Consider the following 24,134-nt stretch of genomic DNA (forward strand, 5'->3'; position numbering starts at 1 on the left):
TTGCTTGCGCCACCTGGCTTTTACCACCAACCACCTTAACATTGCCCCCTAAAGTTTTCAAAAAGGTCAAAATAATAAGTAAATACAAAATGACTGATTCGTCTCTTGGATAATATTTTAAACCTCCCAGTTTAATCTCCTGCTCCCTTTCAGTGGAAGAGAAAAGATGATGACAATATACAAGTGAGAGAAAAGAATGGAATATAAATAGAGTGAGCTAGAGAATAAGTGAGAAAAGTAAATAAATAAGCTCCGAGAGACATCTACACATCATGGGAGTGTTTGCTGCTTTTATTGTAGTTAGCAGGAGATATCCTACATTTTTGTACTGTTGTGGGAAAGGGATGGGGTTTTGAGTAGTTTGTTAAATTGCAGTTTACTCTGCATTTATAGTTAAATCAGAGAAAGAATAACTTAAAATTCATCAGCATGTGCACCTAACCTTTGGATGAATGAGGACCTAGCAGCCACAAACCCAAGTTTATATTAACTTGTTTTGACTTTATTTGAAATTACAACTATGCACTGAGCATAGCACAAATAACTCAGTTCTGTTTCTTTAGCAGAGGAGTCTGAGACAGTACCTGCAAAGTGAGAGGGTCCCAGAACTTGGGAACTCAGAGGTCTACATAGCAAAGGAACAGCCCTGCAGCCTGAGCCTTGTGAGCCTGAGTCAGCTGGCATGGGCCAGTCATGGGTTTTTCTTTGCTGTGTGAACATAGCCTTAGGAGATTGTGCAGGAGAAGAAAAGTGTTTTGAGTAATATGACCAGAACTGGCCATAGCTTTTGGGACAAGAACCTTCTTAAAGTGCAGACATGGTGTTGGAAAGAAAATAGCTAAAGTCTGTTTCCACTTGTTAATTCAATTTAAGGGCCAAATCCCAGAGTAACCAGGCTGCACACTAGAAAAATCTGTGGTGATAGGGTAAGGGAAGAATCATTTTTTCCATAGGCAACAGAGCTCCAACAGCTCCTATGCAAGGTCTATGTCTGTGTCAAACTCCCTTGCATGTTTGGCTGCAGGAAGCATCTTCTCAATCTCTTCATATCCCTTTCGCCTTGTCCTCCGACATGGAGCAGAAGTGCATTGGTTCTGCTAACAGGTAGACCTTTAATGCCCACTGGTGGGTGAATCATGCAGCTCCTCTATAAAGCCATGATACTCTGCAGATCCCATCCCCATCAGTTATATCAAACTTGATTTTGAGTGGTAAGTGTTAACCATTGTACTAAATAACATCATTCAAAACTCACAACTTTCCAGCTAAAGCAGTACAGGTCTCTCGCAACTTATGCGCATTTAACATGCGTAATTTCAACTGTACGTGAACAGCTGGAGGGGGAGGGTGGCCTCAAGATTGAAAGGTCCTGGGGCATCAGCTGTGGCTGGGAGTCCCAGGGCCTTTAAATCACCCAGGGGGCTCCAGCTACAGCGGTGGCTGGTAGCCCCTGTGGCAAACTAAAGGGCCCGAGGCTCCAGGCACCATGGAGCTCCAGGCCCTTTAAATGCCAGCCCCAGCCCGGCTGCCAAAGCTGCAGGCGGGATTTAAAGGACTCGTCCGGGCTCCCCACCACGGCGGGAAGCCTGGCGGAACCCTTTAAATCCTGCTTGCAGCTCTGGCGGCGGGGCGGGGGGGGCATTTAAAGGGCTCCACCAGGCTCCCTGCTGTGATGGGAAGCCTGGCGGAGCCCTTTAAATCCTGCCTGCAGCTCCGGGGCCGGGGCCGGCATTTAAAGGGCTCCCCCGGGTTCCCCGCTGTGGCAGGAAGCCCAGCGGAGCCCTTTAAATCCCGCCCGCAGCTCCGGCGGCCGGGCCGAGGGAGCATTTAAAGGGCAGCGAGGAGCCCGGTGTAGCTCTTTAAATGCTGCCGGAGCTGCGGGTGGGGTTTAAAGGGCTTGGGGATATAATTTTGACTATACGCGGTTTTTGCTTTACACGATAACCGTGGAACGGAACCCCCGCCTAAGATAAGACTTGCCTATGTTTACTATCCATGGTTACAGTACAAGCCATATAGAACCCTCTTTGAACAAATTAAGCACACTTAACACTATTAAATGCTGCATCATGCTGTCTAGAGAAGTTTATCCCTGAAGGTTTTTCTATAGTGCAGTCTAATAGTATTACAATAAGACTTCTGAATAATAAACTCTAAATGTATTGCAAGATCATTCACTAATGAAGAGACACAGACTAATGTTTGAAACAAATGGCTGAAAGGGCTGCAGCTTTACTATGTGAAGTTAAATGACATAACCGGAAGTCAGAAAGCCCTGGCAGTATTTGTAGCTGGAGAAACAGTATTCCCTTTACTATCATTGCCCTTGCACCTTACTCCTAACAATGTATTGGTGCTGGTATTACATAACTCTTCTGCTATCCCAAGCAGTCTAATACTCTTGCCAGTATTGAGGCCTAAACACAGCCTGCTGTCCTGCACAAGCTGTTGTGCTGAGTAGCTTCATACCTTGCACAGAAAGAGAAGATATTCTTGTTGGACTCAAGTTGTATCAGCATGAGATAGTGGCTATGCTGGTTAGGCATCAACCCAGTCTTTAGTTGGCTTGGAAGGTAACTCTTGCCCACTTGCAAATTCAACTGTGCTGCCAGGATGCTGGTGTAAATACTGCAGTGCTCTTAATTAAACAAAATGGTGTGCTATACAAAAGGCCAAGTCCATGAATGACACACCTGTCATCAGCAACTATCAGTAATTCCACATGCATGCATGTGGTTAAAAAGCAAGCATGAAATTGCCAGAAGAGCAAAATGACAGAGGAAACGTGTGTGTATGTAATAGCCTTGCAAAATTCTATTTCTGTACTCACTCTGAGGGCAATATTTTTTTGGCAGACAGAGTATCATTAGGTTCAGTGTTTGTTTTTTGTTTTAATCCATCTTTGCAAAGGATGGGCTGGTAGAATTTGTGCCTGGGATGCTCACTTTTTATGATGTGTATAAGCCTGATCTGTAAAGTGTAAGGAAAGGGAAGTAGGAACATCTAGGCCACGGGTGAGCAAACTTTTTGGGTCGAAGGCCACATCTGGATGGGGAAATTGTGTGCAGGGCCGGGGCAGGGGGTTGGGGTGCGGGAGGGAGTGCAGTGTGCAGGAAGGGGCTCAGGGCAAGGGATTGGGGCAGAGGAGGGGTGTGAGGTGTATGAGGGGGCTCAAGGCAAGGGTTTGGAGTGCAGGAGGGGTGCAGGGTATACAAGGGGGCTCAGGGCAGGGAGTTGGGGGACAAGATGCAGGCAGGGTGTTGGGGGCGGGGTGCAGGAGGGGTTCGGGCTCCAGCCCAGTGCCGCTTACCTAAAGTGGCTCCGGGGTGGCAGCAGCATGCACCGGGGCCAGGGCAGGCTCTTTGCATGCTGGCCCCGGCCCTGCGCCACTCCAGGAAGTGCTGTGGGGTGGGGAGGTGGAAGGCTTCATGTGTGCTGCCCTTGCTATGCCTCCAGGTACCTCCCCTGAAGCTCCCATTGGCTGCGGTTCCCTGTTCCTGGCCAAAGGGAGCTACGGGGGGAGGAGCCTGGAGGCAAGGACAACGCATGGAACCCTCTGCCCTCCCACCCTGGGGCCACAGGGAAGTAGTGCCAGCCACTTCTGAGAGTGTCGTGGGTCCTGCGGGCAGGATCCAAAGCCCTAAGGGGCCAGATCTGGCCCGCGGGCTGTAGTTTGCCCACCCCTGATCTAGGCAATAGGCAGAACACAAATATAGTAGTTTCCACTTGCTGCCCCTCTAGCACCCTAGTGCTAATCTAGAGGATGAGCATGACTGACTGGCTAGTTCTTTCATGGCTCCTGCACTGTGAAGCCATGCAAAGCCAGTGGGGTGTGTGGGGGAGTGGTGGTGAAAAAGATAAAGTATCATGCTGATTTAAAGCAATAATCATTCTGAATGTTCTGTCATCTAGGCTGCCTAGTGCTGTGCAGGAAAGGCGTGTTGAGAGAAATGCAGTTTTAAAGGCACAGAGCCAGCCTTTTATATAGGGTTGCCAATTTTGGTTGGACTGATTCCTGAAGGCTTCATCGCATGACATAATCTTTAGTTAAAGATTAATCTTTAATTCCTGGGGAATCCAGGAGAATCCTGCAGGGTTGGCAGATTTACTCTTGTAACAAATAACTGTTTTCAGGAAATGCAGTATTTATCAGTCCAAAAGGCTTGTTTAGTTGGCCTGTCTTGTTTAGGTATAAGTATTTTGCAACATAAATATATAGCCTTACATTTCCTGAGCAGATATACGATGACTTACTTTTCAGTATTGTCACTTTAAAACCTGAAGTGCCTAAATTTAAGCTCTGAAAATTTCAAGGGTTTTTGTATCTTCAAATGAATTATGTGAATTTTTTCTACAGTTTGTCACTCTTAGAATGATTTTCTATGGATTGTATTAATGGAACTGTGTAAAACTACAAGAAATAAAGAATAAAATATTGTTGAATTTGGAACATTGGGATCTTAAACTCAACATAGTCAGGGAATGCGAAACATGATTCTCATAGTAATACCAGCTCAGCACAGATTACATGTGAACATATCCATTTAAATCTACCTAGTAATCAGAAATGAGTAACTTCACAGTAATGACTGTCACTGTAAATTTATAAAGAAATATCTTAGCCCAATTTGAGAGGATGAACACCAGCAGTTCTAGATCTCCAAGATTTCTGCAAGACCGAGATGTTAATTTTTTTCCCCTCTGTTTGCAGACAACTCCAGCACAAAGTTAGTGAACCTTTTACCATTCAGGAGTCCTTGGTACTCTCATTATTCTTCTTTGAGTGATTGCTCATGTCTATTCCACAGTAGGTGTGTGTGCTTGCTACGTACACCAATGCCGGAAGTTTTTCCCCTAGCAGTACCCATAGGGGAGCGCCCCTAGCGACCCCTAGAGTGGCGCCTCTGTGGCGCGGTATAAGGGGCACTCGCGCTCCCCCGCCCCAGTCAATTCCTTTTTGCCACCAGTAAAGGTGCATTGGAACTGCTCTGCTCCAGCTTGTCTGCAGATTTCCTCTAGAACTCTTGTTCGTTCGTAGCAGCAGTACCTGTAGCTGAAGTAGTTTAGATTAGTATTAGTTTAGTTTACTGAGCCCGGGTCGGGGCGTGCCCCGAGCTTTAAGTCGTGTGACACTTGCAGGCGGCCGATACCAGTGAGTGACCCACATGCAGACTGTTTACACAGGCTGGGGTAAACCCATCTTAGTGATCGCTGCAAGATTTGCAGATCTTTCAAGCCTTGGACCAAGAAAGAAAGAAAGAGAGAGACATTTGGCTCTGAGCCATTCTGATGAAGTCAGCCTTGACCCTGACTCCAATGCGCCACTCCGAGTCGGCACCGGGTACAGCGGCATCAGTGTGTGATGACCCGTCGGTTCCTTCCACCAGTCGGCAGCACTCCCCATCTGCGGGGCAGGCCAAGAAGGCTAAGAAGAGGTCTTCTCCTTTGAGGCACCAGAGCAAGACCGGGGGAGAGACTAGACCCACATTGAACAGTTCTTGGTCCCCGTCAGCCTCCAGATCTCCGACTCAGGTTGAATGGAGTAGCCCAGCCCAGTCAGCGTGGGCTTCCCCAGATATCTGGGTGCCCTCCATGCCAGAGGCCTTGCAAACAGCCCAGGACGTTATGTCTCTGCCAGTACCAGGCGCACCGCCACCGTTGGCTCCCCAATCCAGAGGCAAGCCATCACTTGAATCTCTGCAGTCGTCTCGTGGTCGGTACCGTTTGTGATTTGAGGGAGTGTTCCCAACGTCATTCGCTGCTCAGTGACTGTCCTGTGCGTAGTCCACGCCGGTCACTGTTGACCCCCATCAGGTTGTCTGGCTGGGTTCCAACTGATGGGTTCCAGGCTCCGCCTTCAGGGACCACAGACTTTGCAAAGGGAGCGGGCCCCGTTGAGAATGAGACAGATGGCACTGGAGGTCCTTGTCTCCAAGAGGCTACCATAGCCCATCGTGTTACAGGCGTTGACGCTGTTCCCGTTTGTCGTCTCACTCCAGGACCCTGCCACAGCACTGCTCCCGCAGTCCCAGACGTCAGTCACTGGCACCTTGTCATCCCAGATCCACCCTCTGGAGCTGATCGCGGAGCAGCTGCTACCGGTGGTACCGTTCCTTCATGTTGGGATCACAGTCTTGTGGTCGGCACCATTCCCGACGCCACCACTCCTCCCGGTCCGGGGACAGTACCAGATCATATGCCAGCCCAGCCTCACTTCGTAGCTGTCAGTCGATGAGACAGGCTAGTCAGGCTGAACAGCCTGTTCTGCCAGTGCCACAGCACGTGTTGTGGCACCAGGCTCCTTGGCCTGCACCATGGTACCGGTGGGCCCCATGAACGCCGACGCAGCCCCCGGTGGGGAATCACTCAGTGGCCGGAGCCTCAGAAAGACTGCCAGCCTCCCAGAAAGGAGTTGGTGGGATGTGCATCTTTGGTTCTGTGTCCGGAAGGCAACCAAGTGGTGGGACTTCTGGTACCAGTTGGTACGCAGAGTACCGTGCCTGTATTCTAACCCTCCCCTGATGAGGCGATTATGGCCCCTCCTCCCTCTGTTCCGCAGGAGAACTCTAAAGCCTACCAGAAACTATTGAAAAGGGTGGCATCAAGCCTCAACCTTCAGGCCAAGGAGGTGGAGGAACCCTCGGAATCCCTCTTCAACGTCCTATTGGCCTCGGTACCGGGCAGGGTGGCCCTTCCACTCCACGAAGAGGTGGCAAAAATTTCAAATGCCTTGTGGCAAACCCAATCTTCCTTGCCCCCCATCTGTAAGAGGGCAGAACGGCAAGTATTTTGTGCCTGCCAAGGGGCATGAATACCTGTACACCCACCCTGCCCCCAACTCCCTGGTGGTCGAGTCGGTTAACCACAGGGAGAGACAGGGCCATTTAGCCCCTACTCTGAAAAATAGACTCAAGGAGGCTGGACTTATTTGGGAAAATGGTTTATTCATTCTCGAGTTTCCAGTTAAGGGTGGCAAACCATCAGGCTCTCCTGGGTCAGTATGAGTTCAATTTGTGGGACCCTCTACCCAGATTCGAGGACTCTCTCCAGGAGCATGACAGGAAGGAGTTCAAATCTCTTGTGGAGGAGGGTACAGCAGCTGCCAGGGCAGGCAGCGTCAGATGCTGCAGAGACTGCTGCAAGGTCCGTGGCCTCTGTGGTGCCCATGAGAAGGACGTCATGGCTCCTGTTGCCTGGGCTGTCCAGTGAGGCGCAGAACTCCTTTCAGGATCTCCTGTTGAATGGCAAGGCCCTGTTTGTGCAACAGATGGAAGTGAAACTGCACGGCCTCAAAGATTCCTGCACTATGCTTAAGACACTTGGCCTCTATGTCCTGGCTCCGGCTAGGCCCAAGTTTAAGCCGCAGCAGACTCCCACCCAGGCCACCCACTCTAAATACAAGCCCCCTTATAAAAAGTCATGGGACTATAAGAAACACCCGCAGAGGCAGTCTTGGTCTGCCCCCCAGGCTGGGTCTTCCAAGGGTAAACAGATGGGGAAACACCAGTTTTGACAGGACGCCTGGGGAAAACCTACCAGTTCACATCATGGATACAATAAAGGTTCAGTTCTCCAACCGGTTATGTGCTTTTCTCCTGGAATGGTCGCAGCTGACTTTGGACCATTGATTCCTCAACACCATCTCCCGGGGCTACACCTCCAGTTTACCTCTACCCTGCCCAACCACCTTCTGCCCCTGTCCCTCCTGGGGGACCCCTCTCAAGAGGCCCTGCTAGAGCAGGAAGTGGGGCGGCTCCTTGACTTAGGAGCAGTGGAAGTGGTGCCAGCGGAGTTCAAATGCAAAGGGTACTACTCCTGCTATTTCCTTATCTCAAAGGCCAAAGGGGGACTCAGGCCCATCTTGGACCTGCGAGGCCTGAACTAGTACATGGTAAAGGTCAAGTTTTGCATGGTCTCTCTGGCCTCCATCATCCCCTCCCTGGATCTGGGGATTGGTACACTGCCATCGATCTGCAGGACACATATACTTCCACATTCATATGTTCGAGGAGCACAGGCACTTCCTCCATTTCACAGTTGAGCTGAAGCACTACCAATTTATGGTCCTCCTGTTTGGCCTATCCACTGCTCCCAGGGTGTTCACAAAGTGCATGTCTGTGGTGGCGACCTACCTCAGACGTTGTGGGGTCCAAATCTTCCCCCATCTGGATGACTGGCTGGTCAAGGGCAGCTCCCGATCACATGCGGGATCACGTGGCGCTCCTCCTATCCATGTGCGCCACCTGGGCCTGTGTGTGAACGACACCAAGTCCACGTTAGTCCCAGTACAGTGCATAGAGTTTATCGGGGCATTCCTGGATGCGACGTTAGCCATGGCCCACCTCCCACCAGACAAGATTCGAGACCTTGAAAGGGCTCGTCGACACAGTCACAGAGTTTCGTGTGACGACAGCCAGAGTGTGTCTCCAGCTCCTGGGTCACATGATTCGCCATGCCAGACTCAGGATGAGGCCCCCCCAGCTCTTGTTGGTCTCAGTATTCTCCCAGACCACAAACAGGATGGACAAGGTCCTTACTGTGTTCGAGCTGGTCATCACCTCCCTACAACAGTGGTCCTCCCCAGAGAACATGCCCCGTGGGGTCCCATTCAGGGGCAGGCCCCTGTCAGTGAAGCTGATGTCCAACACCTCAGACCTGGAGTGGGGAGCCCATGTGGGGGACGTTCAGACCCAAGGTCTGTAGTCTCCACAGGACTTTGCTCTGCATATAAACGTCAAGGAGCTCAGGGCAGTCCAGCTGGCGTGCGTGGCCTTCCACTCGCACCTGGAAGGCAGGGTGGTCAGAGTCCTCACGGACAACACGGCCTCGATGTTTTACATCAACAGACAAAGTGGAGCCTCTCCTCTGCCAGGAAGCCCTCAAGCTGTGGGACTTGTGTATAAGCCATGATATTTGCCTACAGGCCTACCACCTACTGGGCGCCCGGAACTCGCGGACAGATCGTCTGACCTGAGACTTCTCCTCTCAGCATGAGTGGTCTCTACACCCAGAGGTGATGCACGGGCTTTTCCAAGAATGGGGAACTTCCCAGGTGGACCTGTTCACAACTTGGCAGGACCGCCTGTGTCCCTAGTTCTGTTCCAGGCGAGGGCTGGGAGTGGCACTATCTCCGAAGCCTTCCTCTTATCCTGGTCAGGCCAGCTTCTCTATGCCTTCCCCCCAGTCGCGCTGATCGCCAAGGTTCTGGAGACGATAAAGATGGACAGAAGCAGGGTCCTCCTGATTGCCCCAGTGTGGTCCAGGCAACGTTAGTACAAGACTCTCATGAGCCTGGCAGTCTCCCCGCCGTGGCTGTTGCCATCCCACCCAGACCTGCTTTCCCAGGACCAGGGCCCTCTCCTCCACCCCAACCTAGCAGCACTCCACCTCATGGCATGGCTGCTCAGTGGTTAGGCCAGGAGGAAAGGACGTGCTCAGAAGGGGTTCAGCGCATCCTCCTGGAAAGCAGGCAACCCTGCGCACCCCAAGCCTACTTGGCAAAGTGGTCTCGGTTTTCCCAATGGGCAGCTGAGCGGAGTGTTTCCCCTGTGGCTGCCTCGATCCAGCTCATTTTAGACTATCTCCTTCACCTTGTAGCCCAAGGCCTGGCACCTTCGTCCATCAGGGTGCACTTGGCGGCCATATCAGCCTTTCACCCGCTGATGCAAGGGCACACGGTATTCTCCCATGCTATGACTGGCCAATTCCCTAAGGATTGGATCGTCTCTTCCCCTTTGTTAGGCCCTCAGTCCCGCAGTGGGACCTGAACTTGGTGCCATCCTGGTTGACGGGTCCCCCCTTGAGCCATTAGCTACATGCTCCTGGTCACACCTCTCATGGAAGGTGGCCTTCCTGGTGGCGATCATGTCAGCTAGACAGGTCTCAAAACTCAAGGTCCTGACCTCCGATCCCTCGTACATGGTGTTCCATAAGGATAAGGTCCAGCTCTGCCCACATCCTTCATTCCTCCCAAGGTGGTCTCCACCTACCACAAGGGTCAGGACATTTTCCTGCTGGTCCTCTGCCCCGAGCCCCATGCATCCAGTGAGGAGCGCTGCCTCCATACGCTGCATGTGAGATGGTCTCTGGCCTTTTTCCTGGAATGGACTAAGCCATTCAGAAAGTCTTTGCAGCTGTTCATTGCTTCGGCCGAATGCATGAGGGATCAACCAACATCCACTCAGCAGCTCTCCAACTGGATCACATCATGCATCCATACTTGTTACGACTTGGCTGTAATTCCCCCACAGTCGACTGTGAGGGGACACTTGACTAGGGTGCAGGCCTCGTCGGCTGCCTTTTTAGCCCATGTCCCCATTCAGGACATTTGCAGGCCTGCCACATGGTCTTCAGTTCACACGTTCATCTCACATTATGCGATCATTTCCCAGACCAAGGAAGACACTGAGTTCAGCAGATCTGTGCTCCGTCCTGAGAGTTTGTGAACTCCTACCCACCTCCAACACATATAGCTCTGAATCATTTACTGTGGAATGCACATGAGCAATCACTCGAAGAAGAAAAGACAGTTACCTTTTCTGTAACTGGTGTTCTTTGAGATGTGTTGCTCATGTCTATTCCACATCCTGCCCTCCTTCCCCTCTGTCAGAGTTGTCTGGCAAGAAGGAACTGAGGGTAGGGGGAGCACGCAGCGCCCCTTATACCGCACCATAGAGGCGCCACTCCAGGGGTTGCTGGGGCGCTCCCCTATGGATATTGCTAGGGGAAAAACTTCTGGCAGTGCTGCACGTGGTGAGCACGCACACCTACTGTGGAACAGACATGAGCAACACATCTCAAAGAATACCAGTTACAGAAAAGGTAACTTGTCTTTTTCACTGTTTGCTTCTTAGAGGTGCTTCTGCAGAACTCCGATTGTAAACCCACAGATTTCATATGCATGGCTGAAAATATAGGGTTATATTAAGAACTGAGTTGCAGCCTTCACTGTCAAATTGTTATAGTATCCTACTGCTAGATATTTTCTGGGCACTTACTCTGATTTCCATTAAATGTAGTTTTTTGTAGTCTTAGTAGTATTCTCTTAGTTGGCTGAGTCACTAGCATGGCTCTTCTTCATTAGATGCTGAGCTCTGCTGGCAGGGTTTTCAAAATGTCATGTCTTCTGGGATTTTTCTGCAGTAAGGAGATGCTATGTGGTGGGTGTGCTTGATATTTCCCATCATCATTAATAGAACTATGTAAGCTAATAACATGAATCACATATTCGCAAGAAAACTATTATATTTACTTCCCTTTGTCTGCTTTAAAAAAATAAATTTGTAATTGACAGACGAATCCAGGAAAGGGATAAACAGTGGCTTGATCGAGTGCAACAGGAGGAAGAGCACCAGCGGCAAAAAAAACTTCAGGAAGATGAAAAGCCAAAAAGGGAAGAAATAATCAAGAAAACAGACAGTGAGGATAAGGGCAAACAGGAAATGCAAGATAAACTAAATAAGGTTTTCCATCAACATCAAGAGCCAGCCAAGCCAGCCATCCAGGCGCCCTGGTCAAGTGCAGGTATGGAAGAGTAAGGAAATCTATTGCATATAGCTCCTAAAACAGGGGTCGGCAACCTTTCAGAAGTGGTGTGCCGAGTCTTCATTTATTCACTCTAATTTAAGGTTTCGCGTGCCAGTAATACATTTTAACGTTTTTAGAAGGTCTCTTTCTGTAAGTCTATAATGTATAACTAACTATTGTTGTATGGAAAGTAAATAAGGTTTTGAAAATGTTTAAGAAGCTTCATTTCAAATTAAATTAAAATGCAGAGCTCCCTGGACTGGTGGCCAGGACCCAGGTAGTGTGAGTGCCACTGAAAATCAGCTCGTGCCGCCTTCAGCACCTGTGCCATAGGTTGCCCACCCCATCCTAAAACATAAATTCCCCCTCCTCATGTCCTATCTTCTTATTCCGTATGTTGGATATTCTGTATTCAAACTAAGTCAGTAATCTTGCTTACATTGTCCACTCTGCATCACAGATCTCTTCTGGGCGCTTTTGCTCTCCCTACAAGTGTGGAATTTAATAGAAGTCACATAGGGAGTGAAGGGGACTGGATGAGATGCACCATGCAGCTTGGAGAAGAGAGTTTAGTTGTAAACTGGTGCTTGTCTCCAACACACTATTATTTCTCAAAACAGTGAGATAAAATAATGTTGCCATGTTTCACCTTTTAAAGGCGAAATTGCACTTCAAAAAACTTTCTTCACCCCTGTGTACAGTTTGTATGCTAGTCTGTAACATCTGCTTTGGGATCCTTCAAAGCAGAGGCAGTATGTAACTAGGCAGTCATATACAATTTAAAAAAACAAACAAAAATCCAAATTGTCTGGAAAAAACCTTAAAACCAGTTAAGGGGGAATAAATACAGTAGATGTTATCCATCAGCTGTGTAGTATTAGCCAGGTGCAGTTTAATGAGGCTGTAAAAGGTCACTCTATGAGTAATGACCATCTAGACCAGGAACTTACTGATCAAGTTAATCCATTATGTCAGTGCAGTGCTTCAAAACAAAACAGGGAAAGTTGTAAAATCATTGTACGTGGTTTTAAATGCAGTTATTTTCTATATAAATAGCTGTGTGTTTCATAAAAGCTAAAAGCATATTATTTTAAATAGGTGGTGCTAAAGGAGAAAATAGAGAGAAAATGTAAGTTTAATTATTTGTTTGCTTATTTCCCCTTATGTAAAATGGGGATAGTACTTACTCTGCCTCTCAGGGGCATTGTGATAATTAACACTTTGCCTCTCATATATTTTTTTACCTCTCTTCTTCTAAAGTGTTTCACACACATTTTTGTTTAGTTTTTAATATGTATTTTTCTTCCTCTATATATAGAGAAAGCTCCACTAACTATTTCTGCTCAGGAGGACGTAAAAATAGTATATTATCGAGCATTGTATCCTTTTGAAGCCAGAAGCCATGATGAAATCTCTATTCAGCCAGGTGACATAGTCATGGTAAGAAGAGTATGATGTTGCTTGAAAAACTGTGCTTTGTTTTACATCTCTGCCTCTGTTTTTATACCAGTATTTTATTCAACCTAACTTTGAATTTACATATACCACAAGTATTACAAGCAAATTGTAAAGACTGAAATGTACAGTATGTGCTATCATTTATTATTTCTGCTGTTAGAATAATGAGAGAGGCGAGGTGAGTGAGGTAATATCTTTTATTGGACCAACTTTTATTGGTGAGGGAGATAAGCTGTCGAGCTCACACAGAGCTCTTCTTCTAGTCTGGGGGTACGTCTACACTACGAGATTATTCCGATTTTACATAAACCGGTTTTGTAAAACAGATTGTATAAAGTCGAGTGCATGCGGCCACACTAAGCACATTAATTCGGCGGTGTGCGTCTATGGTCCGAGGCTAGCGTCGATTTCTGGAGCGTTGCACTGTGGGTAGCTATCCCGTAGCTATCCCATAGTTCCCGCAGTCTCCCCTGCCCCTTGGAATTCTGGGTTGAGAGCCCAGTGGCTGATGGGGCAAAAATCATTGTCTTTGTCGCGGGTGGTTCTGGGTACAGCCTCCCCTCCCTTCATGAAAGCAGCAGACAACCATTTTGCACCTCTTTTCCTGGAGGAACTGTGCAAACGCCATAGCACAGCAGCATGGACTGCTCAGATCAGTAGCGCAATCGTGGACGTTGTAAACACCTCGCCGTTCTCGTGCAGTCTATGCTGAACGGACCTGCAAAGCCAGCGAGAGGAGGAGGTGGCAGCTACGCAGCGCGGACGGGACGAGGTGATGAGGACATGGACACAGAAATATTTCAAACGCTGGCCCCTGCGCTTTGTGAGATCCTACTGGTAATGGGGCAGGTTCCGCCATTGAACATCAATCTTGGGCCCGGAACAAGCACAGACTGGTGGGACGCATAGTTTTGCAGGTGTGGATGATTCGCAGTGGCTGTGAAACTTTTGCATGCGTAAGGGCACTTTCATGGAACTTGTGACTTGCTTTCCCCTGCCTGAAACGCCATAATACCAAGATGAGAACACCCTCACAGTGGAGAAGCGAGTGGCAATAGCCCTCTGGAAGCTTGCAACGCCAGACAGCTACCGGTCAGTCGGAACAATTTGGAGTGGGGAAAATCTACTGTGGGGGCTGCTGTGATGCAAGTAGCCAAAGCAATCATTACAGTGCTGCTACGAAAGGTTGTGGCTCTGGGAAACTGCAGGTCATAGTGATGGCTTTGCTGCAATGGATTCCCTAACTTTGGGGGGCGGAGAGATGAAACCATCTCCCTATCTTGGCACCGGAGCACCGGGCACTCAGTACATAAACTGCAAGGGGTACTTTTTCAATGGTGCTGCAAGCACTGGTGGATCACAAGGGACGTTTCACCAACATCCACATGGGATGGCCAGGAGGTTCATGACGTTCGCGTCTTCAGAAGCACTGCTCTGTTTAAACTGCTGCAGCAAGGGAACTCCTTCCCAGATCAGAAAATAACAGTTGGGGATTGCTGAAATGCCTGTAGTTATCCTGGGTGACCCAGCCTACCCCTTGATGCCATGGCTCATGAAGCCATACACAGGCATCGGACAGTGGTCAGAGATGTTCACTACAGGCTGAGCAAGTGCAGGATGGTAGTAGAATGTGCATTTGCCGTTTAAAGGCACGCTGGCGCACATTACCGACTCGTTCAGACCTCAGCCAAACTGATGTCCCCTTTGTCATTGCTGCTTGCTGTGTTCCACAATCTCTGAGTGTAAGGGGAGACCTTTATGGCAGATGTGGAGGCTAAGGCAAATCATCTGGCCGCTGATTACACGCAGCCAAACACCAGGGCGAGTAGAAGAGCACAACACGAAGCTGGTGCGCATCGGAGAAGCTTTGAAAACAAGTTTCATCACGGGCAGACGGTACCGTGTGACTGCTTGTTTTGTTTCCCCTTCATGAACCCCACCCCCTTATGACTCCTTCCTGTAAGCAACCCACCCTCCCCCTTCTATTACAGCTTGCGTAAGGAAATACAGTCACTATGTTTAAAAATCATGTGATTCATTATTAAAAAGGTAATTATAAAGAAGGCGCAGAGACTGACAAGGTATCCTGGGTGTGGTTTGGGAGGAGGATAGGAGAAGGAAAAAGGCCCATTAAACCCATTTTAAATGTAATGACAGCCTTTTGGGTTGGACTGTCCTACGTGGAGGTGGAGTGGGCGGGTGCACGAACGCTTACCCCAGCGTTCTTACACATCTGGGGAGGAAGATATGGAACATGGTGAGTGGTGAGGGTGGTTACACAGGGGCTTGACAGCGGCACTTTCTGTGACCCTGGCTGCTCTTCCTGAAGATCCACCAGATGTCGGAGGATATCAGTTTGATCACGCAGCCGCTCCAGCGTTGATCCCGCCACCGCTGATTCTCCTGCCACCACCTCTCATCTCGAGCTGTTGGTCCGTCCGTCCCGCGTTCACGTGGCTCTTTCCTTACTTGACTCTCAGTCCTTCCAGCTCTTCAGATCAGCTCTTTTCATTGCGGGTTACTTCCCTGATTTCCGGAACATTTCGTCTCGCATCTTCTTTCCTCCGCTTCCGCTATCTGAGTAGCCTTCGGGATGGGGTAGGGAGACTTGAAAAATGTGCAGCTGCTGAGGGAGGGAAAAGGGAGACAAGTATTTAAAAGATAACATTTTACAGAACATGGTTATACTCTTTCACAGTGAACACACTATTCACCTTAGATAGCACATGTGATTTCACTACAAGGTCGCATTTTGAATCTTAATATTGAGTGCCTGCGGCTTCTGGTGTTGCAGATCTCACAATGCAGGTCCGGGCATCAGAATTCAGCTTGCATGCGCGCCATGGAAGCCATTGTCTTTCAGCCTCTCCAGCCTTCATATACACAGTGCCCTCTGATGCTTCTTTCCTGTTAACATGCAGGAAGCCAACTCCCTGAATCCAATTCTCTAGGATGATGCTTTACCCTCCCCACCGCGTGGCTGGTATCATGGAAGATCACTGCTAATCACCGCCCTTCCCCCTCCCCCCCCACCGCGTGGCTGGTAGCTGGGAGATTCCTGCTAGCAAAGCAAAAAGCTCAGTGCTATCCTCTCTCCTCCCCCTGCCTGGCTACATGCAAGGAAGGATTTCTTTAAGCAACAGCCCAGTAGGAAATGGCCATCTCTGTCCCTTTAATTAAATTCCTGAATTTCAGCCAGGGTAACCATGAACGATATCACTCTGCTGAGGATAACAGAGCGAGATAAAGAACGGATGTTTCTTGAATGCCAGCAATCACCCGGACATACGCAGCTAGCTTTGTCATGCAATGATACCCGATTACTTGCTACATGCATGGCGTGGTAAAGTGTCCTACCATGGTGGACGGAACAAGGCTGGCCTTGCAGAAACCTTCTGCAAAGGCTTTGGAGTACCTCAGGAGCGCTTCATGGAGATGTCCTGGAGGATTTCCACTCCATCCGCCAGATATGTTAACAAACTTTTCCAGTAACTTACTGCCCGCGAATGCATCCAAGCCAGGGCAAATCAATCATTAAAAAACACTGTGCTTTTAAACTGTTTTATTTACAAGGTACACTCACCAGATGGTCGTTCCATGGCTTCACTGTCTGGGCTAGTGGCTTGGGAGGGGCTGGGACGGTAATTCCGTCTGGGTCACAAAAAGCTCCTGCTGTTGGGGCAACGGAGTGCTGTGTGCTCGCTGCAAGGTCGTCCTCCTGTTTTTCCTTTCCCTCTTCACACAGAATCTCAGCCATGGTTGAGATTACACACCCCAATCTCGGAATCCACGACAGGGGTGGGGTAGTAGTGGCGCAGCCCCTAAAATTGCATGCAGCTCACGTAGAAGCGGCATGTTTTCGGCCCTGACCGGACCTTCCGTTTGCTGCTTTAGTTTTCTGGTAGGCTTGTCTGAGCTCCTTAACTTTCACATCTGCACTGCCTGATCCCTGCTGTGCCTTTTTCCTCATAGCCTTGGAATTTTTTTCAAATATTTTTTTCATTTCGTCTTTTGGAACAGAGTCTGTTAGCACTGATCCTCTCCCTACTATAGCGATCAGATCCAGTACCTCCCTGTGCGGTCCATACTGGAGCTCGTTTTCGATCTCAGGAGACTGCATTGCTGCCTGTGCTGATGAGCTCTATGTGTCACCTGTGCTGATCGAGCTCACCGCTGACCAAACAAGAAATGAAATTCAAAATTCATGGGGCTTTTCCTGTATACTAGCCAGTACATCCGAGTTCAACCTTGCCTGGTCTCAGAGCGGTCCAGGGGCCTGCGAGAGTCAGTGGTGCACTGTGGGATACCGCCCGGAGGCCAATACCATCGATTTGTGGCCACACTAACCCTAATCCAATATGGTAATACTGATTTTAGCGCTACTTCTCTTGTCGGGGAGGAGTACAGAAACCGATGTAAAGAGCCCTTTATATCGATATAAAGGGCCTCGTAGTGTGGACGGGTGCGGCGTTAAATCGATTTAATGCTGCTAAAATCGGTTTAAACGTGTAGTGTAGACGAGGCCTGGGAAACTTAGGTCTGTAGTGTAGGACTGGTCTATGTCAGTATAACTATATTGCTCGTGGGTGTGGAACTTCTATTGACTCAGCTACTGCCAGGGAAGTGGATTAACTATGCCAGCTGGAGAAGCTCTTTGGTATAGTAGTGTCTTCACTAATGTTCTACAGTGGTACAGTTGCACCTGTGCAGCTGTGACGCTGTACATGAAGACAAGACCTTACTCAGAGTGTCATAGCTAAATACAAAATAGAACAGTTTACCATAAATAGTTAGCACACGTTTCAAGGGAGCACACAAGGTGAAATTGCCTGTTAACACACCTCTAAGGCACAGGGAAGAAAGGGGGGTTGTTAGCAGGTTATAGATTGTTGTGCTAAACCATAAATCCAGAGTCTCTATTCAGTCCGTGATTTTTAGTGACTAGCAAAGTTATGATTTTAAGCTCCCAGGACATCTTTTGAAAGTATTGTGCAGATTTCCTTTGAGGATGAGGACTGAGAAGTCAGATATAGAGTGATCACTATGTGAAAAGTGTTCACCGCAGGTGATGTGACATTTTTGTGTCTTGTCATTTTCCTGTGAGTTCATTTGAGAGCATAGTGATTGTCTGGTTTCACCCACAAATTTGCTATTGGAACATTTAGTGCGGTGGATGAGGTAAACGATATGTTGTGATAGGTATGTGTAGAACACAGAGATCTTGAAAGGTGTATTGTGGAGAGTGTTGATCATTGTAGCAGGTTTTGCATCTGTTTTTCTGGCAGAGTCTGTCACCGCTTTGATTTGGTGTGTCCTAACATGTGGGGAGCTTGCTTCTGATGATGAGCTTTGAGAGTTTGGGCAGGGGGGGGGGGGGCATTGTCTGGAGGTTTGAAGAGGGGGTTCAGGAAAGATTTTTTTCAGGATGGGCTCCGCATCGAATATGGGTTGTAGTTGTTTGATAATACCTGTATGGGTTCCAGTATGGGGTGGTAGGTGACAAGTAGGGCTGTACAGTTTGGCGGAGGAGTGCGAGAGGTGGTTATTTCTGTATTTGAAGCAGGTTCTGTTTGGGTGGCTTGTTCCATGATGCAATCTACTTCTCTGGAATGTCCTTGTTTGGTGAAGGCAGTTTTGAATGTATTGTGGTGTATATCCTGGATTTTCTCCTCAGAGCATATTCTGTGGTTTGAGTGCCTGGCTGTAGATTAGATTTCTTGGTGTGTTTCGGGTGTTTACTGGATCTATGAAGATAGGTATAGCGATCTGTGGGTTTCTTGTATATGGTTGTTTGTGGGGTTCCATTGTTGGAAGCTGATTGTGGTGTCCAGGAAGTTGGTGCTGGTGTGGGAGTGTTCCAGAGAGTTTAATGGATGTTTGGTGGTTGTTGAAATTGTGGTAGAAATCTCAGAGGGAGTTTGTCATCTATCCAGAGGATGAAAATATCATTAATATATTTCAGTTTTTTTGTGGTGGATTTGTCCAGAAATTTTTCAAGTTGGCCCATGAAGAGTTTTGCATATTGGGGAGGCATCTTAGTACCCCTGGTGTTCTCATGATTTGGACAAAATGTGGTGGTGTTGAATATAAAATTATGGGTGAGGATGAAATGGATGAGTTTGGCGATGTGTTTCGGATGCATATCTGAGAGTTGTCCACTGTCTTGTACATATTTGAGGCAAGCAGTTATGAGGGAGGTTGTTAATGTTGCAGAGTTTGTGGAGGAAGTTGGTTGTGTCCTGGAGGAAGTTGGCCCTTTGTGTGTTGAGTGATTTGAGGATGGTTTCTATGAGTCCCAATATTACTTCAATAAGAGTGCTGTGGCCAGATATGGTGTGTCTGCCTGGGTTCCCTTGTTTGTGTATCTTGGGAAGCATGTAGAAGGGGGGGGGGGGGGGGATGAGTTTGTAGAATTTTTCTTGGAGTTGTTTGGAGGGAAGGATTTGATGATATCCTTAAATTTATGGGTTAATTAGGGTGTGGGATTGTCTGAGTTCTTTGTAGTAGGCAGTGTCAAAGAGTTGTCGGTTGGCCTCAGTGTAGGCATTGTGGTTGAGGACTGTGATGGTAACTACTTTGTCTGTTGGTTTGATCACTGGTGGTTAGATTTCAGGGACTGTCCTGTCAGCAGTGGAGGGATTGTGGTGGATGTGATGTGATAAGATTAGAATAATGGTCAGTTTTCTAAAAGTTCATTATAATGCAAGGTATAGATAAAGTTGATGAGCAAACTGTATCAGTCTTAGTATAATAACTCAGCTCTTCATGAGTTTGGTGACAGGGAAGTCCAATGTGTGAACAGGTTCCCAAAGTCAACTGTCTACAGTGAGACATTTGGTCTTCATGACAAATAAGTGACACAATCATCACTGTCATACTCACTTCTGAGAATGGTTGCTGTACCTGGAGGTCAGAACCGAGTATTAAAGATTTGTTTAGGCTATAAAGTCTATCTAAAACTGTAGTACTAAAACAATGCAAACTATTCTAATTCCATTTTAAAAAAACTCAACTATATTAAGAGACTATTGTGGTTAAATTAATGTGATGTTAAACACTTACTCTGAGTTAGGAAATCACTACATTAAGGTCACAATCTATATGCTGTTATAAACTTTAATTGCACGATGAATGTTTTTCCAATAATGTATTTTTTCTACAATTTCTACTTTGTCATAATGATCCAGTATAGGTTTTTTTACTTGTTCATAAGATAACTTTTCCTCTCAAGCATTTTCCCCTACTTAAAAATGGCTGAATTGTTTTGCTGAAACACTTTTTAAAAATTATTTTTTCAGGCAGGGACAAAGTAGAGAAAATGTCAGTCTGACAAAAGGAATTTTCGGAAAGCGATTAAACAACTGAAAACATTGTTGGGGGTGTAAATGGAATGGAAATGCTTATACACCTTTAATTGTAGTGGTTGGTACCACTGGGATAAATCTACCTAAAAATACTGTTGTATTAGCCTTAAGTAATACTGTGGAAGTATAACTTGCACTCTTTGAAATTCCTAAATCTTTTAAAAATTGTAACTGCAGTTGTCAATAATTATAGTTATTAATATTTAAGAATATCTGAATAATTGGAATAAGCGATATTAATATTGTAACGTGCAAATGTCATATTCAGTTTTAAAAAAATCTCAATGAAAATATGTAAAAATCTAGTTAATTTAAGAAAAACTATAGAGCAGAAGCATTATGACTTTGTTTCACTACTTGATCTTCCTATCACAATGAGTTTTTTAAAAAAAACTGTCACACTCTGGTAAACTTCAGTTGGGTTTTGGAAAAATAAACTTTCTAAACTGTCATATCTTAATGATATCTAGACATTAGTGAAAAGAAGCTCTGATCAGCCTTTTCTTCCTTTTTGATTTATTCAACAATATCACAATCTGGTGTTCGTGACATAATGAAGATTGGATTGTGGCATTACTGAATGATTTAGGAAGAGGCCCAAAACCCAGCTGAAGTGCAATAATTTCACTGAAATGTTGTCACTTATCCTTTAATAAAGAAGTGAGGCTGGCAAGTCATCAGTTAAATGAGAAAATATGCAGTCATGTGGGGCTCTGTAGCTTATTGACGAATGGAATAATCAGTTAATACTATCTCAGGGAATAAAATGTTTGCTAGAAGTACAGGCATACACTGAGCTTTGCTTGAGGAAGACTAAACATCAGTTTGCTGAATGGCTCAGGGAACATAATGAAATGTTGGAAAATTAGTATTCTGATTTCAGGGGACACTTCTGAATTTCAGATCATGTTTTGGATAATCTGCGTTCACCTGTGCATGACTTTAGGCTTTGATTTTAGTTTATATTATAACAGGGAAAAATTGGCCTCTGGCCTTGGCTTATTTTTATTTAAATATTTTTAATTACTGTCAGAGCTAACAACTGATTCTAGTGAGATTGCTCTCCTGCTCTTTAGTAATTGCTTAATTTGTGAAATATAAATATAGCTTTGTTACTATCAAGTTACATATTTTTTCCAATTTATCTAGGGTAAAATTTTTGAGAGACTTAAGTCTCATTGTCTAAAGTTACTTTAGCTCTTAAGTGCCTACATCACTTAAGTATTCAAAAAAAATGTCCATATCATGCTTCTAAAAGGTGTAAGTCAATTATAGTTTTTGGAGAGTAACAGTTTGCAAGCTTATGTGTTAAGGTATGTCTGAGATCCTATATAGCAGGGGTTGGCAAACTTTGGCCTGCGGCCCACCAGGGTAAGCACCCTGGCAGGCCAGCCCGGTTTGTTTACTTGCCACCTCTGCAGGCTTGGCCAATCGCAGCTCCCTCTGGCCACAATTCACCGCTCCAGGCCAATGGGGGCGACTGGAAGCGGTGTGGGCCGAGGGATGTGCTGGCCGCTGCTTCCCGCCGCCCCCGTTGGCCTGGAGCAGCAAACCGTGGCCAGTGGGAGCTGCAATCGGCTGAACCTGCGGATGTGGCAAGTCAAGAAACCGGCTCAGCCTGCCAGGGGGCTTACCCTGGCGGGCCGCGTGCCAAAGGTTGCCAATTCCTGCTATATAGGCTGGCCTTATGACCGTTTAAATGCAAGTTAAACTCTGGTTAAACTTTCAGCTTGTCTAGGCCAACCAGTATGGACTGGGGTGAAACGAGCTTATAGCAATCATGTTCTAATGAAGGCCTACAGTACTGTGATTTGGATTGGTCCTTGCTGGCAGGTGAGCACTATATAGCTACAACTGGAATCCTGCCTCACTTGTAACTGCTAATATTTTGAGGGAACACAGTTAAAGCACGGTTCAGTCTGACAGTGCAGATAAGAGTTAGGCTGTGTGTTACCATATTCCTGAGCCATGCTACCGCCTTGAACTTTAACAGGGCTGCAACATGGTTTGAAGAGTTGGTTGAAACACTGTTTGCCCTATGAGACTGAACTGAGCTTTAACTGGTCTCCAGCTCTCTGGTAATTTAAATTCATTTTCCACCTTTGCTGTAATATATGTGTGGAACTGCAGGACCAGTGTGGAAGGTGACATTTAATTTTTAGGGGGTAGACAAATCACCAAAGGGTTCAGGAAGTATGTACCAGATACAGATGCTAGCTCTCTAATATTGGGATATTTTGTTATATATTCATGGTCTCCCTTTGAATCTATGTGCATGATGGGAATACAGATGAGAGTTGAGTTAGAGTACGTCAAATAAACTTTTTATTTGTTCTTTCTGTTTAACTTTTTTTTATTTTTACCATTTAACTTGGAGTTTTTGGCCTTCCAAGTTCCTTAAACTTTAAACATATTTTTAAAGATTATTTTTGTATAAATTGTAGTTATAATTATTTACAACCTTTCCTACAGCTTAACCATGCATTTGTCTTCGATTGATAATACTTTTGAACCTAGACAGCCCCTTCCATTCCAGGTTCCCTCTCAAACTGATAAATTTCTAACTTCTATTTCATTAGCACTCTGTATGGAGGAATGATGTTTATCTTTCCTTTTGACTGGATATTTCTCTAGTGGAGTGGGTGTTAATGAGTTCATTTGTTTTCCTTTGGGTTGGGCATCTTTCCATCCCCTCCCCTAGCAGCAAGCTGAAGTTCCTGAGAAGATTCTGATGGCACTAACTATCTCCTGTGTACTTCAGTGTATTGGAATGAATTTGCAAGTAATTCCATGAAGAACACCTAGGATTATTGATCTTAGTGGCCTGGGTATTAGAGAAATGTAATTCAGGCTCAAATAGCTCCATTTCTGCCCAGAGCCTAAAGCAATTTCATAATAATGCGTAGTAGTCTGTAGTCAGTTTTGTCAACTGATGGCGATGGAGACGATTATTGTTGTTTGTGATATGTCAGAGCCTAGAGATCTGTGCCCCGTTGTGTTAGGTACTGCACAAACTTAAGAAGATGGTCACTGCCTGGAACATCTTACATTCTGAGTCGTAGTAGGGATTTCATTCATCTTCTAAGATGAAAGTCAGCTCTCAGGAAAATAGATTTTAAAAAGAAATGGATAGTGTTCTGTCAGATAGACTATATGGTTGAAAAAAGATTTATAATGGTGGCATTTGTTTTCAGTCTGACTAAATGCCAACGGTAACTGGATTTTTAATTATTTATCTATTGTCATTGAGTGTTCTTTTTGTGAAGTCTTACGAAAGCTGCTTCGTTGAAGTTATACAGTTCTATACTTTAAACTTTTAAACACGTCATCTACCCTCTATAAAGCTGAGAAATCATAATTTTTTGTAAAGTGTAAAAAGATGCTTATAGAATATTTCAAAAAAAGCAAATGTTGGTTGAAGAAACGGAAATTTCATCCGCGTGATTTGTACTGTTTTAAGAATTTGTAGAGTTTTTTCAATTCTGCTTAAAGCAACTTTTTAATAAATGTTTTAAATCATTCTTGTATATTTCTCATCTACTTGTGCAAAAAAAATTTAAGTCATTTAGGTAACTGTATCAGTGTGGTCCATTTTTAAGAAGCCCTTTTTTTAGCAGGTTAAAAAGACAGATTGTGACCTATTATTGCGGAACTTATTTATTATTGATTTCAGTCATCACCTTTGCAATTCCCAAAGGGTGCAAATGATGTCACTCAGAATGCCATCTCAACATGGTATTCAGTGCTGCTGCAGTGGAAATTTTGCTCTGCACTGCAGCAAAGTCA

General features: G+C 46.3%; 1 protein-coding gene across 6 annotated transcripts in view; it reads left to right on the forward strand.

Moving 5' to 3' along the window:
* The window catches only part of ITSN1 (intersectin 1), a 228,987-nt gene that overhangs the window by 136,043 nt on the left and 68,810 nt on the right, over nt 1-24,134 (forward strand). For all 6 annotated transcript variants that reach the window (XM_075073577.1, XM_075073570.1, XM_075073583.1 and 3 more), the window contains 2 exons: nt 11,294-11,523; nt 12,845-12,966. In XM_075073577.1, coding sequence (XP_074929678.1) covers nt 11,294-11,523; nt 12,845-12,966 — 352 coding nt within the window. The remainder of the gene's footprint in view (nt 1-11,293; nt 11,524-12,844; nt 12,967-24,134) is intronic.

The sequence above is a fragment of the Chelonoidis abingdonii genome, chromosome 1 (assembly GCF_003597395.2).
Source record: "Chelonoidis abingdonii isolate Lonesome George chromosome 1, CheloAbing_2.0, whole genome shotgun sequence".
Classification (NCBI taxonomy): domain Eukaryota; kingdom Metazoa; phylum Chordata; order Testudines; family Testudinidae; genus Chelonoidis; species Chelonoidis abingdonii.